Consider the following 15495-nt stretch of genomic DNA (forward strand, 5'->3'; position numbering starts at 1 on the left):
AAATATTTGCTATTTTTTCCTACAAAACTGTAGTGTCATTCAGTGCATTAGCTAAACTGAGAGCCAGAGCGAGTCCTGGGCATGATCTCAGACTCTTCAGTTCTGCTGTGTCCTATGTGTCCTCTGTACCAGTGCTTCTATCTGCAGGTGTCCCATAACTTCTCCTCCCTCCCACTCCCACTGCCCTCCTCATGCAGTTTTCCAGCTTGCTCATCTCCTCTCCCCAAGGGGCTCCCATTACCCCTGCTGCCTGCAAGACTCGAGCATAGGAAATGCCCTACTTAAAAACTTTGGGGTGGGGTCTTCCTCTGCTGCTGAAACCACCTGCACCTGTCTCCAGTCTTTGATCTTTGCATGGAAAGTCTTCATTCTTCTGTCCTGCTCTGAGGTCCAAAATTTTCTATTTTTCTCCTAATATAGTTTGCCTCCTCCACCTCCCATGTGGGATACTCACATGGGATACACACTTCTCCCTCTGTGCTCCATTCACTTCCCTGTTCAACACTGCTGGACGCTAACAGTACAGGAACTGAGATGAGAGCAGAACTCAAAAATTAATAAATATGACATGTGATGAACTAGTACTGGGTTCAGTACTTGGCCAGCTCTCCTTAACACGACAATGTGAAGAGAGGAAGATATGGTTCAAATAACAAGTCACCACATGCCAAATTTCAGGTCCATCCTCCAAAATATGGATATATTTGGATTTCTCTGTAGAACAGTTAAAGTGTTTTCTTAAGCAGAAAAATACATCCATTACCCTCTACCCCTGTTTCCAGGCATGGAGCAGCCACTCTGGCCACCACAGATAAACTAAATCATTAAAATAGAAACAGACTATAACAAAGTATTGAAAATATTTTGTGCCCAAAATAATAAAATACAGATGTAGTAATGGTAAATAAATTATCGTTTAATAACACAACAAGGAAGATTTCAGCTCAGACAGGTTTTGGCACAATCATAAGTAAATGAAGAATACTTTTTTGTACTTCTTTCACCAAGGGATCCCAAGTGTAGAAAGCATTACTACAAAACTTTATAATATTAATAATTTCTATCCAGGTTTGAGAAAGGACTGTAAGAGTTGAAATTTAAAAATTAGTTGACTGTGTCTTGTATCATCTGATAAAACTGTATTCTTGACAGCTGAGTTGTAACCTCAAATATCAATCAAGACAGCAAATCAATAAAATGAATAAAGGTGATTACTCAGGTTATAATTCCTCAAAAACATGTATGCATGAAATACTTTACCAGGAAAATTTAGTGGTAATTCCACTTTGGCTGAAAACTGGCTGCCTTCATTGTTCTCACAGGTACTTGCTATGAGCTTATTAATTTTGAAGCCAATAACTTTAATGACTTCTCCTGTTGAGAGGGAGCATTCATTACCAAACATCTCATAGATGGAGCCTGAAAAGAAACACAAAAGGAAAGAAAAGCATTATTTAGCTTTTTCTCACTTTGTCAAGTGTCCTTACATCTTTGAGTGAAAAAAAAATAATACTTAAACTATGTGAAATAATACTTATCTTGTAATAGTTAACCTAATTTTTATTTACTTTCTCAGGTTCATGATAAAAACCATCTTGTGGCTTCAGTGACCTCTCTATCAGCTCTATGTGTACACTGTTCTTAAATGCATGCAAAGAGAACAAGGTCTGAAGAACCTACATTTCCAAATTATTAGACCAAAATGGAGCAAGGTAGGGCATAGGATCACCTGGGTTGTCAGGAGGTGTCTCCTGAAACCAGCAGGCAGTGGAGCTCAGGCACTAAAGGTGCCTCTGCATAGCACAGGGCCTAGCATATCCCATAGGAAGCAACAGACTACAGCAGGAGACAAAAACCCACAGACCCTGGAAGGTGCCCAGGGAGAGGACAGGAGACGTCAAAGTGCAACCACCGTTTGAGCTTCTTGTAGTAACACAAGACCTGAAGAAAGTACAAGAAATTGGGAAACTGGCAAATTAACAACAGCAATCCCTGTCTCATGTTGAAATGAGCATACTGATTCTGACCTGGCAGCAGAAAATTCCTTTTTTATCTGTGATGTTCAGAACATTGAGAACAGGAACAAGGCAATCCAGCCAAGCATTTCAGCACTTCCTCAACAAAACCTGGAACTGTATCTTGTCCTGCCAAAATCATCTCCCCCTTCTCCATTCTAGTTGTGGTCAGCCTTTACTGTTTCAGAAGCAGGTGCACAGGGAGAAGAGTAAAACCAAAAAACTGAAAAGCCAAGCTTTGCAGAAGAAGGAAAATTCCTCTTGGTCTCTGCAGGGGATTAGCAGAAGCTTTGGGTCATGGGATCAATTAACTATATATAAAGATGATGCAGTGAAGAGACAGTGTTCCATTTGTAGATAGAATTGCATTGAACACAGAACATCAGAAATGTCAACTCTAATACTAGCTTCCATTCTTCTGTGCATTTCCTCCCAAGAACTCACCAAGATCTGTCCTGAAGTGATGTGGATGAGCCCCTTCTGAAGTCTCATCTCAAAGTTTCATTTCCCTTGTGGTGAGAAACATTGTTCTAATTTCAACTCCCAATGCATTGGTGAGTGTATTAATTTGCTCTCCTACTAATACCGTTCAGCTACTTAAAATACTGTTTTTCTCATTTCCATTTTTCCCTTCCCCAAAGGGTTCTCAGGGTTAATTTTGCCCTTTGCTTTACCTCCTCTGAGAAGACAGAGTTTCCTGCACACAATTGCTCTAAGCCCTTACTTGCATCCTGTTCAATTTAAAGTCTCGTCTTTTTTTTATTTTAAGCTGGGTGAGCAGAATGGTATCAGGCAATGAGAGATATTTAAAACCTGACCTTTGGCTCCATAGTTGCAATCAATAATTGTAACGCCTGTACTGAAATAACATCATTGCCAGCAGAACTCCCTTCCCTAGGAGAGCAACACTCTTTACTCCACAGTTCTCCTTGCAGTTGGGGGGGATGGTGGGGAGAAAAGAAAAGAAAAAAAAATGCTTAGTGCTTTTTTTTTTCCACCCAGGTGTCGCACCAAAAAACCCCAGTTATTAGCTGACTGATCTTCCTAGTGATCATTCAAGAACAATTCAGTCCTGAACATAGCCTGGGCTGATAAGCATCTCTTACTGAGTCTGGGATCTATTTATTAACTCTGCTGAAGCACTTGCAAATGACAAGCACTTGACTATCACCCTGACCTCAGCCGAAGTCACTGGGAGCTCAGTCTGAGCATAAGTTACTCTTGTTTTAGCCTAAAGCTACCCAAAGCCTCAACAGAGCACCAAAAACAACAGGAGAATGACTGGGAGTAATGCTGAGCAACTGGTTAAGTGTGCTCTGTCGTGGATACTTGTCCAGACAAACCTGTGCAATGTTTTCAACAGTTGAGATGGACACCAGAAAATCTTCCGCTTCCCTGAAGAAGATACAGTGTTTTAACCCTCTGGAGAAGGAATTTTGATTTAAAAAAAAGAAAGTAAAAAACCATCTGGAAGATGCTTTTTGCAGGCTGGATGGGGCAACATTCCCTGGTTTCTCTTGCTGAGGGCCATATACAGCCTTAAGGGTTCTGCTGTACTTAGGTTCCAAAGTAACACAGCAGGCTTTCTGCTGCACACCAGCATGATGACTAACTCAGAGACATTCTGGATTATAGTGCCACACATATATCAGACAGTGCCAGGTGAAGAAACATGCTGTTTAAGCACAATTTCAACAATTCTGGTACTGAGCAGAAGACCAAGAGAGCTGCTGCCCTTTAACAAAAAAAGAACAATCCGGTTTTCTTATTGTAAAAATAGTACATAGTTGTTTGCTCTCTTCAGTCCCTGAGCAATCCAACACAGACTAACGCAGTTGTCTCTGGATATTGCTACAGCTCCCATCAGGAGGCTGGCTGCTGCTAATACAGATCATGAAGTGCCATGTCTACTCACTTTTTTAATGCCTCTAGGGATAGTGACTCCACCACTTCCCTGGGCAGCCTGTTCCAATGCTTAACCACTCTTTTGGTGAAGAATTTTTGTTCCCAATATTCAAGATGAGCCTACCCTGGCACAACTTGAGGCCATTTTCCCTTGTTATGTCAGTTGGTTGCCTGGAGGAGGAGAAAAACCCTCACCTCACCACAACCTTCTTTCAGGTAGTTTTAGAGAGTGATGAGGTCTTCCCTTAGCCTTCTTTTCCAGGCTAAATTTCTCCAGCTCCCTCAGCTGCTCCTCAGAGGATTTATGTTCAATCCCCTTCACCAGCCCCGTTTTACTTCGCTGGGCACACTCCAGCACCTCAATGTCTTTCTTGTCGTTCTTTCACCGCCTCTCTCAGGGCTCGGCCATGCAACCAGTACACCTGTCCAAGCTGTGGGCTGCCAACTTTTCCAAGAGAATGCTGTGGGAGATAGTGCCAAAGGCTTAATGAAATCTGAGTAGACAACATCCACAGCCTTTCCCTCATCCACTAAATGGAGCAGTTAAGGGGCTAAAGTTCTTAAAAAAATGGTTATTGAAGAATATTTAACCCCTATTTCAATCTATATCTGCAACAGAGTGATACCACAAAAGCCCCCAAGAAAATTAAAATCAAGGTAGCTCATTGTCTTACCATCAAAGAAATAAACATGGGTACATAATCCACTGGCAAACAAAATGCTTTGTAATACTACCAGTGAAAACCATAGGATGGTACTTTTCATTTGTAGAAGTTGGATAGATAGATCATATAACCATGAAGTTATGGAGGTATGCCACCACATTTTCCATCCAGTTAGAGACATCAGAGACCAACCTTCAACAGCTTATCAGTAGTAAAATGTATATTATCAGATGTATTTGAAATAGGCCAAGAGGTTGAAAGATTATGAGGGTGAGTAGTTGGGTGGATGATGGCTCACAGACTGAGACCATGATTGCAGAAACCTCATTTTTATTGGTACTAGTATTAAAAAAAATAAATAAAAAAAATTTAAAAATTAAAATCTGCCAGCCACATTTTTGGGGGTGCAATTGTACAGAAAGTATTGATTTTAATTACATATTTGTCTGCAACTAGATTGCTTTGGTCCTGATTTTAGCCCTTGCTTGGCAGTTTGCCTGGAATAATACAACGAAGATTACATTCAGACAAGAAAAATGTTACCTAGGCATTTGCTGCAAATATTTGTGCTGATAAAAGGGAGCTGAAGAAACTGCATAGCTTTCAAAAAGGAAAATAAAAGTTCTTTCTCCTTTAAAAGCCATGATAATTAATCTTAAAACATTTTGAATGTTCCCACTTTTTGACAATGTGACCCTGAGAGATTTTACTTCAGCTGTGTAATGTGGACCCCCTCACACAATATATTGGAAAATAAAATTAAAATTAAAATGCACTTTTTTAACATTTATTTGTTGTTGCACAACAATAACTTTGGTTTTCCCACTCAAGTCACAAAGAAAATGCAACTCTTTGAAAATGTAAATCAAGTAACCTTGAGAACAGAATCTTTTGATTTGAGAAAGATGTATGCAATATAATGCAAAAAACCCCAAACATTTTAGCAGAGCCCAGAATAAAGCAGCTTATTTACAGTGATCAAACAATGCTCCTGAAGGCTGTAATTAAAGAGCTTGTGTCTTTGAAACCACCTTTTCTGGAATGCTACTTTGTTCAATAAAAGTCACATTTATATCCTTTCATAAGCTCATCTCTAGTTTGCCAATCTGTGTTAGTAACTGCCATGATCAGATCAAAGCAAGCACCACAACTGGTTCAATATCTTTTCCCTCCACCTTTCCTAAAATGTTAAGCAGCCACACCACCATCCTCCCTAACATAAGCCCTTTATTTGATTTATTTCTCATTATAGGTACAATAAGAGCATTTTCGTATTAAAAACAGCAATATGAACTATAAATACAGTGAATGCCTGAGATGGAGGATGTCATTCTTCATGTCAGGGCACGTGACAGTACCACCGAGATAAATATTTTATAACACAAGGTGGAACAATAAAATATCTCAGTAATACATTCCTTTTTCTTCCCAGCAGCTTGGAGCTGCATTTGGTGACTACTCTCAGAGTGAACGCTTCACTGCTGCTGACAGAAAGTACGGCTCACCATCAGGCCCGTGAGTAAACAGCAGCAGTACATCACTGGGGTGGAGCTCCCTTTTGCCTAATGCCTCCAAGACTTGACTATGGTGGCACAGAGGATTATTCAGCAGGGGTGAAGCTCAGGCCCAGGCTGGCTGACTCCCAGTCTCACAGCCTGTCTGCTACAGGGTGCTGCTAAGCACTTCCAAGCATCCCCCATTCTTTTTCTCCTTTTTCTTTCTTTTTTTACTTTTTTTGACAAAGACCAAGCTTTTTTGCTAACAAAACCAAATTACTTTGGAGGCCAAACACTAGGCATTGACTCCCTAGTCCCATGAGTTTGAATCCTTGAAGGAAAATATTCTCCCTTTCATGTCCCAGTAACACTCACTGAATTCATTGCAGCTGGCAGACTGAGCAGTCTTTGAAAGGAGATCCAAAGAACCGTGAACCTGGCTGCTTAGCAGGGAGATGAAAGATCTCCCTACATCTCCTGAAAGAGTAGAACTTTGTCCCCATGTCCTTTTCCCAGTGCTCCTTTCTCCACTATTAAGTTGTCATCGGTTGCCCATATGGGTGCTGTCTTCACTATCAGAGGTGACTCTTGTTTCAGGGGTGGGTGAAATGGTTCTGCTTTCACGTAAAGGCTCACAATAGCCCATTTTCCCCTACAACATAGCTCAGCTGAAATCACAGTTTTTTTAAGGCTTCTGCAGGCTCTCAAAGTAATATGAAGGGCATAATTGATCTATAATTAGTGCCAATAAAAAAGATATCATTCTTTATGGGCATTATTTGGGGGTTAGCCAATTGTTCAGTTTATGCTCTTTGGCAAGAAGAGAGAGCTATTTTAAAGTTTTAGGGAGGAGAGTTTTGCTTAGTCATTTTAATAATTGTATACTCTGATTAAGCAGAAGGAAAAGCCAACAATTTCTGATGTGGAGACGTTAGGCGGCTTTTCTTCCCAGTCACATACCTCCTGAGAACCAAAGATGCTCAGCAGCCTGATGGATTTCCCCCACTAAACTCAAATAATCTAACATCTTGTAGGGAAGAGGCTGGAAATCATGCACAATGACAGGCAAAGGAAGAAGCATGCCCCAGCTTCTCTCTCTAACCCCAGGCTGTGAGAGAGGCTGCAAACAGGATAAAACACCTGTACGGCTTTAATCCACCCCTCTCTTCCAACAGAAGAAGGTGCCCCCATTGAGAATGGCAGAGCCCAGCTTCCCAGTGCCCAGATGGTGCTCCAGATGCCTGAGGATAGCAGTGGTCATGAAGGCAGTGTGAATTTGAGTGGAAGATCCTTTGTCCAGTGGCAGAGAAACTTACTGGGCTTTCTAAAAACTCTTCTCTCTTTAACAGGTCCCAAGCAACAAAAATCTTTAACTTTGATCAGTTTGGGACACAAATCTTCCAAAAGACTTTATGCAAAGATGCATCTTATCTAGATCATACCTACTTAGGCTGCAAAGGATCTGATTTTTGCCAGCACAAAACCATCAAAAAACAAAAGCCATTAAGATTTATCTTTTGCCATATAAAGTCAAACTTTAAATGTCAAGTGCTTTAAGCCATTTCAATCACAATGGACTTTAAAAAAAAATTACTTCTGCAGTTTCTGATTTATTCCTTTCCTGATAGGTTTATGGCCCTTTTTTCTTTATAAATGCATTCTTCTGATTCTCATCTATCCAGAGTCTCACGCACTGCATGTGGCAGCAGAGCTTTATGCGTGCAGCACCCACTAAAACGGAAAGAGCAAGTGAAACCACAGCTCCCAATGAAACACCTTTGGCCTTTTATTTGGGTTTACACAAATGAGTCAGAATTTCTACAGCAGTGAAGACAATGCCCAAACCTGATTTTGAACAGCATTAGTCACTGTTATAGCTGTTCATGATTTATTTAGTCTTATTAATTTTCTTTACAGTGTTAATTACTTTGAATTAAAGTATGTTTTTTCACATATATGTTCAACAGAAAAACTACATTTTGTTGGACTAGGCTTAGGAAGGCTGCTCAAATTGAGTTGCAGGATCAGGTCAGAGTGCAGAGCACTTCACAGGTGCAGTCCAGAACCGGAAACATGTTTAAGCATCTTCCCCTGCTGAGATCAGAGCATGATGCTCCTTGTGCCACTAATGTGTGTCCAAGGGAGCTAACCAGAAACAGTGGACCTGGACAAATGTCATGTTCCTTCATGAACAGATTACCAGGTTCTTGAAGAAAAAGTTTTGTCACGAAAGTCCTGTAACTCAAAACCAGTGTGTGGTATGGACTTGTGTGTCCTGGGATGTTTATCCCAGGATCTTCCCTCCTATGCAATTTAACATAGTTGTCCCTTCATCTTTCCAGAGCCTGAGTTTGTGAAAATTGTCTGGGTTCTTTTATAGGCTTTTTATAGGTTCATGGGAAAGAAAACAGGGCCTCTCCTGCTGCAGACCTCCTCCTCACATCCCTGGAGCCCAAGTGCAATGACAGCAGGGGAGCTGTCTGCTAGAGGAAACCATCACATCAAGGAGCTTCAGCAAGCCAAGATAAGCAGTTGACCCCTGCATTGAGACAAACCAGGCAATTTGGGCATTCTGCCTACCTCCTGAGCCATCCATAGGGAGGCCCAAAACTGAATGTCACAGAAAGAAAATCCCCTCAAAGGAGATCCTCAAATCAGCTTCATCCTGAGTGCCAGCTACCCAGGGTCAGATTTTTCTCACTGTGTCTGGATGACTCATTCCATTGAGGGCAGCAGTATGAATAAAATGAGCAATACTTGACCCATAAAAGTCAGGGTTTGTTCTCACATTGCATTCACTGAAGAACACTTTCTTTCTTGTTTAGAATAAAACAGGCTTTTGAAGCATCTTGAACAAGTGCAGGAGAGTTTCAGTGGTTTGTATTAATAGAGAAAACTTACCAACATGATCCAGCTACTGACCACAAAAGACAATCCAAACTATCTGTTACTCCGGCTGTACTTAAGGCTCTTGCTCCTACTTGCTCAATCAAGAGGAACAGAAACAACTGTATTCAAAGGAAAACATCCTTCCATTTTTTGATAGGTTTGGCTTCTCTATCTTTAAAAAAAGGACACAAATTAGTAAGTGAAACAACTGTATCACAGGTTTTACCAATTTTGTGTGCAGTTCTCCCTTGGCATGCACTCCATGGAAAGTCCACCCAGTAAATGTAGAGACCATTTTTAATGATATTTCACCTCTGAGAAATACAGCCCTAGCTATCTTCATCAAAGCTGTCTATGCTTGGCCTCTGTTTAAATTACTTGTTACTTTTTGTAAGAAAAAGTAGCTTTATTAATCCTGAAGAGGCAGTTTGCTTGTTCTGTTTGTACATATTACAGACTGCATATCCTAGCCTTCATCAACTCATTGACTTATCACACTTGATAAGGGAGCAGGATTTGTTCTCTCTAGGCTTAGAAACAGTAAAAAAATCTACCCTATGTGATCATTTTCTAACCCTTAGTGTTGAGAGATATTTCTTGTCTAAATTAGGACTTGGGGCAGCTGAGATTGGGTAGATAAGAATTCCTTTTGTGTTCAGTTTGCCTAGCTACAGTAACAGGGTTAACAAGACTTTTTGAACTCTGTTGATGGCCAGCAGAACCCATCACTTCCCTGAAATGCTTGTAGAAATGCACGCTGGAAAGATGCCGTTTCCCAGTCACAGAAGCAGAGAGAGTGAAACTGAAACTGCAGAGACAGCAAGTGACGGTGGATAAACAGCCAGCAAGAGGAACTATGAGTCATGTTGGTTTTAGTTCACCAAAGTGAGTTTTGAAATGGAACTATTCACCCAAAGGGTTTTGTTTGGCATTGCCTCTCATGCAACTGTCAGAGAGCACTAAACATCTGCCCAGAGGAGGAATCCCCACTTGTCAATTCTAAGAATCTTTAGATCCCTTAGGTCTGGAAGTACATTAACCAAGGATGTACATGTGACCCCATAGTTGCCTCTTCCCAACATTTTTTCCCTGCACAGACCTGGCACTTTTCCTGCACTCCAGAGACAGGAGTACCACAGCTACAGAACGCTGCTTCACTGCACACCCAGCCTGAAGATGTGGAGGCTGCTGGCTTAGCGTTCCCTTCTCCTCAGGGGAGTGCAGAATTTCCTAATATGTTTCACAGGTCTGCTGTAAAAGAGGGGATGTCCTGGAATTGCAATTTACACAACACACATGCTGTTTGCAAGCAACTGAACTGCACAGCAGAGCTACAAACTCTCCCTGCACTCTGGCAAGTCCTAACCCCTGAAGAAATGGGGAATACCACTACTGATGTATGTGTGTTTAGGTGGAGCAAGAATGGGAAGACTGTGGGTAGCCTAATGACAAGAAACAGCAACAGAATAGGTGCCTTGAGCGGTTCTTCATTTTTCACAATTAAAGTTGGCACTTTTTACTGTTCTGCCACTGGTTAAATTAAGCCTGCAAAATATTAATTCAAATACCCATAAAGTAATTATATCAGTATTAAAAAAGACATAATTTTTGCAAGAAATAAAGAATAAAGATGAAAGCCCACACTTGCATGCTATCTGTAAAAATCAGTGGTCAGACAGTACTTACCTTACTAAGTATCAATATTTACTAAAATGTTCAAAGAAAGATATTTGATCAATCAAATTGGTCCCCAATAGAGATTCAGCAATTTAATTTTTTAATAACTTATTCTAATGAGCTATTAAATTGTCATGTACTTCAGTCTGCACTGTAGTTCCTTTCTAATCAGTGCTGATTACCAAGTTATTTGTATCTGGCAGACTTGCTTTCATTTTATAATCATCCTTCCTATTCCCTTCAGAGATTCAACAGTACAGTCTAGCTTCTGTAGCAAGGACATTATGTCTGCAGAGTCCAAAGCAGCTGCCCTGAGAGGTATCCCTGGCATTTGGAGAACTACCATCTCCTTTCTTCTGTGTTTCTATTTTCAAATCAGGGATGACAATAATTTCTCTACTTCTGTATGGTCTTTCGAATATGATGATGAGAAGCATTTCAGAAGAACTCAGGGCTGTTACTAACACCCCACGTTTCTGACTCTGCAAAGCATCAGGCAGTGGTAGGTGATGGCTGCAGGTTGGGTCTCTGACAATGAACCCACACCGCTGGAGGAACAAAGGGAATAGGAGCATGGGAGTGTGAATAAGCTCCTCAAATCTTGACTATCCTGCCTAGAGGCAAACTGGTGAGGCTTCAACCAACCCTGAAGTCCAGGTGTAGCATGAAAATCACTGATATCATTCAAGGATATGCTTTCCTCTTCTTCATGCCGAGAACAGAGATATAAACTTCCTCAGAAAGGTGCCTAGATCATAGTATTCACTACCAACAGCAAAAATGCAACTGTCCATAGCTTTTCTAGCTGAAAGTACTCCACATGGAAGCATGGTCTATAAAGTTGTGTCTATTTGCAGTTTGGGGAACTACAGTTAAATACATCACATCCATTAATATCAGCAGGAACACAATTTTTTATAGGCCAGTAGAGAGACTAATGGTAGAATGAGTGCACGCAGCATATGTTTTCTACTTGCTCTCCACTGGGAACAGTAGCAGGCAGGCTTGGGTCTGCAAAGAGAGACCCAGATTGTGTTTGGTGTAACATGGATATAGAATGGATTCTTTCAGAGATGTTACCTTGCCAAAGGCAAGTAAATTCCTACTCTCTCCCTGGAGCTTGACTTTGCAGCTTCTAATAAAAATACCTCACCACATGGAAAACATCCATCCTCACAAAGCATTACACTTTCCTTATGCTTCCAGAGGTACTGAAAATCTGTCAAGAACTGTAAGGCTAGTTTGCAAGTCCTATATTTGCAAAATCATTAGACCTAAGTGCAGTGTGTGAAAAATGTTACTTCCAGATAGAGTAAATGGAGAGTTTCATCCCCACAGAGCACCGGAGAAGAACAGTGAATCAATTACACTGTGCCGTCGTCTTATCACGGGGCTTGCTGTAATCTTTGGTTGGCTGCTACAGCTTTGATGTGGCAGCTCTAATGGGTGCAGTAGACCATAACTTACTCTGTTAGCCATTCTATGTACCTGGCTAAGCTGATATTAAGAAACTTTGCCCTTTTTGGGGGAGGTTGTGGAAAGGGGAATATACATTAACATTTACATATATAAAAATTCTTCCTATTTTAAATCCTTACAGAGGAAAATTAATTATCCCTGGTGATGGATCAGTTACAAACAATCACATGTAACACTTTACCAATCGATCTTCTCCCTCACTATCTGCATGTTGTGCTGAGAATGGTTACAGATTCCTATGAAATCCCATTCCACAAAACCACTTAGCTGACCACTTAGCTGCAGCCATTTGAGAGCTATTACAATCAGTGCACAAATGCTCAGATTTGGTCCCCGCAGCCACAGCAATAAACCCATGTTCCCTGCCGATACACTTGTCATTACCCACACCGTGATTGCTGGTGTGCTGCATGGGGTAAGAGAGATCAAAAAGGTTGTTGCATGAGCAGAGGGATCTGCCTGAGGAAGGACTAAAGAGTGGTTGTCCTAATGGAAACTTGAAGTACTCAAAGTGGCCCAATCTCCTGTTTAGCAATATAACAGGAGTTACTTCAGACTCTCTTTGAAGCACTAGTCTTGCAACAGAAGATGTAATATAAATCATAATGCAATCACAGAAAAATGTGTTCACCCCAGCTGCCAGGTACAGAAGGGAGCAAAATATTCAGGAGAGATCTGACACAGACAGAGAGCTCAGGGAAGGAGGGAGAGAAAGGAAGGGAGGGCCTGGCCTGAGAAGACCTTTTGTAGCCCTAGACCCTGCAAGCCTATCAGGAACCGAATGTCTCGAGAATCTCAAGCTTCCTCTGAAGCAAGGAAGAAGAGGAACCCACAGAAACCTACTACAGGACATTGGTTTCTCTAGGTACTTGCAAGTATTCTTGGGATATGCTAGCTGTGAGGGGCAAGGAGCCGAGTAGAATGTATCAGTCTTGCTTGTTGTATAAACCAGAGACTCATACACAGCTGTCAGTTCTACACGGATGAGAACAGCTGAGAAGACACCAGGAGCAAAGGACAGGAAGAGGTGGTGCTGCTGAAGACCAAAAAAGCATGAGAGCAGCACAAGGGCTGTCACTTTTTAATGCTAGTATTCTCAGGTCTCTAGAGCACATACCATCCCCTCCCAAGGGTAGCCATCAGTTAATAGCCTTTTCCTTTCACATGTGAGGAATTGCTGCAGAATGGTCTGTGGACTCACCACTGTTTTCCTCCTCATGTGGAAGGGTTTAGACAGTAAACAGAAGCACAAACTGAAATACTCTGGCTACAAAAATGTACTGGTATGAGTTTTACCATCCATGAGCAACAGGATGCAGACTGTAGGTACTCAGAAACCTGCAGACAGCTGGGTCACTTTATCATAGAATTTTGTGTATATATATATATACATCTCACAGTATTTTGTGTACACATATACTTGCATATATACGTATACATATGTATACGTATGCATGCCTACATGTATGTATGCATACAACTTGTTGTCATATCTCTTCTGCTTCCTAGCTGTGTGAAAAGAGACATATACAGAGACTACTCCAGCTTAAGGAGGTGATCTTCCATTTTTTAGTTTTAATTCTACTCTTCATCACTTAGGTGGTAGCTTTCTTACCAAGAACCTATTTCAGCCACAGCTGTTGGACCAGTTTAGAAGATAAAACTTAAACAGGCCAATAGCAAAGTTCAGAAAAAGAGTATTTTCAAAGGTTTCTGGTAATTTTAGCTAATTTTATTTCCCAGAACGCTTTTCTGTGTATCAGTATTATTCATAGGTAGTTTCCAGAACAGCCAGGATGGGCAAACTGGAGTACATGGACAGTACACTGTCATCACAGATTCAGTGTGCCCTTTCCCATGTCCTCTCTGCCCAAAGAGACTGTTGTCATGGAGGGAAAAATCACCCACTCTGGCCACAGCTACTGATTGCCAGTCAGAATTTCCATGGGTACCTCCTCTCTCCTTCTAATATGGAGCAGCATGGAAATATTTAGATTGATGTAAAGATAGATGTTGTGGATCCTGAAGAGGGTGTTTGGCTGAAGCTGAAGCAGACTTCAGCTCATTTCATGAAGCCCTCTCTGTTTTATCAGTTGGACCCCAATTTTTCCCTTTCGGTGGCATGGAGGTAACTTTCTTTTTCTAGGCTGATACATGGGCTTGACATGATATCTTCACTATCATTGAACAAAGTCCATACCCAAACCAAGAGCAGATTTTCCCCTCCAATGCAAGCCTCTTTACCACCTTTTGAGTGTATTTTGTGCACAAGCAGAGCACTAAAAGCATCATAAAAATAGATCTGCAGCAGGAAAACCCAGTGAAATATTACCCCTGTGTTGCTCCTGTCCAGCTCATACTGACCCCTTTGCATTGTTGCACGCCTGAAGTGTCCCCAAGTACAGGACAGAATTTCAGGAAAACCTTATGGACCCTCATGGTCACTTTCCAGACTCCCTGGTTCTTTATTTCTGAGACAGAAGGTAACTCCCCATGGCAGCCCCAGAAGTGCAAGCTGGATTTAATCAATTAACCTCTGTGAAGTGATTTGCAGTTGCTGGATTGATGGCTCTGTGCAAGTGCAAAGCAAATTCATGTCTTATTCCAGTACTCTTTCCAGGATATGGTGAGTACTAACTGCATTTTCATTTTCACTGCCAGTGAGAAGACCGAATGCACACTGCAGCAAAGACAGTTCCAAAGCCATTGAAAAAACATTGTTCAGCTGGGAGGAAACTGCTAGGAGACAACTCCATGAGCATCCTCCCCTCTGCCTTCCCTACAATCCAGTCCAAAGGGGGACCTGATGTCAAACACAGGCTCGCAAACCCTGCCAGAAAGCACTTGATGCTCACCTTGACAATAGATGCCTGACTGGATTTGGAGGACCCTGGGAAGGGCTCTGAGGTCCAGAGAATGAATGAACTTCTCCAGGGAAATGGCCATGGTCCGCAGCACTGTAGCATGTGGGTTTGGCACGTAAAGACCAGTGAAAAGCTCTGGAGGCAGCAACACTCTCAACCTGGTGCATGCTGTGCTTGGGAGCACCGCAGCAGAGGGGAGGAGTGGTATGGGGAGGTGCTTCTGCTTCCTTCCCTCTCTGGCTGCTTCCTCCCCTGGGTGCAGCTGGAGTGGGGTGAGGCAACTGGTGACCCTGTTGGCTGGCTCTGGTACCCACACCCAGCAAGGGTCTGTGCCAGGCTGGGAGACGTGGGAGGTTGCTGTGGGTACTGAGCTCCAGAGGGGGAAGGGGGAATCTGCTACAAAACTCCATTTTGTCAGTGATGGTTATTGACCCTGTGAAAAGAAGATAATGAATATCAGCCCTGCCTAGAGTGGGGGAAAAACCCACCATGTCTGGGTAGGGTT

At 41.9% G+C, this 15495-nt stretch overlaps 1 protein-coding gene across 2 annotated transcripts in view; it reads right to left on the reverse strand.

Annotated features, from left to right (window-relative positions):
- THEMIS (thymocyte selection associated) overlaps positions 1 to 15326 on the reverse strand; it is an 81331-nt gene extending 66005 nt beyond the window's left edge. Inside the window, exons 1-2 of one of the 2 annotated variants that reach the window (XM_032101636.1) lie at positions 14982 to 15326; positions 1261 to 1419 (exon numbers count right to left, since the gene is read on the reverse strand). In XM_032101636.1, coding sequence (XP_031957527.1) covers positions 1261 to 1419; positions 14982 to 15072 — 250 coding nt within the window. In that variant the 5' untranslated portion in view covers positions 15073 to 15326. The remainder of the gene's footprint in view (positions 1 to 1260; positions 1420 to 14981) is intronic. The other variant, XM_032101635.1, reaches the window with a different exon arrangement.
- Positions 15327 to 15495: the final 169 nt, after the last annotated feature.

The sequence above is a fragment of the Corvus moneduloides genome, chromosome 3 (assembly GCF_009650955.1).
Source record: "Corvus moneduloides isolate bCorMon1 chromosome 3, bCorMon1.pri, whole genome shotgun sequence".
NCBI classification, from domain to species: domain Eukaryota; kingdom Metazoa; phylum Chordata; class Aves; order Passeriformes; family Corvidae; genus Corvus; species Corvus moneduloides.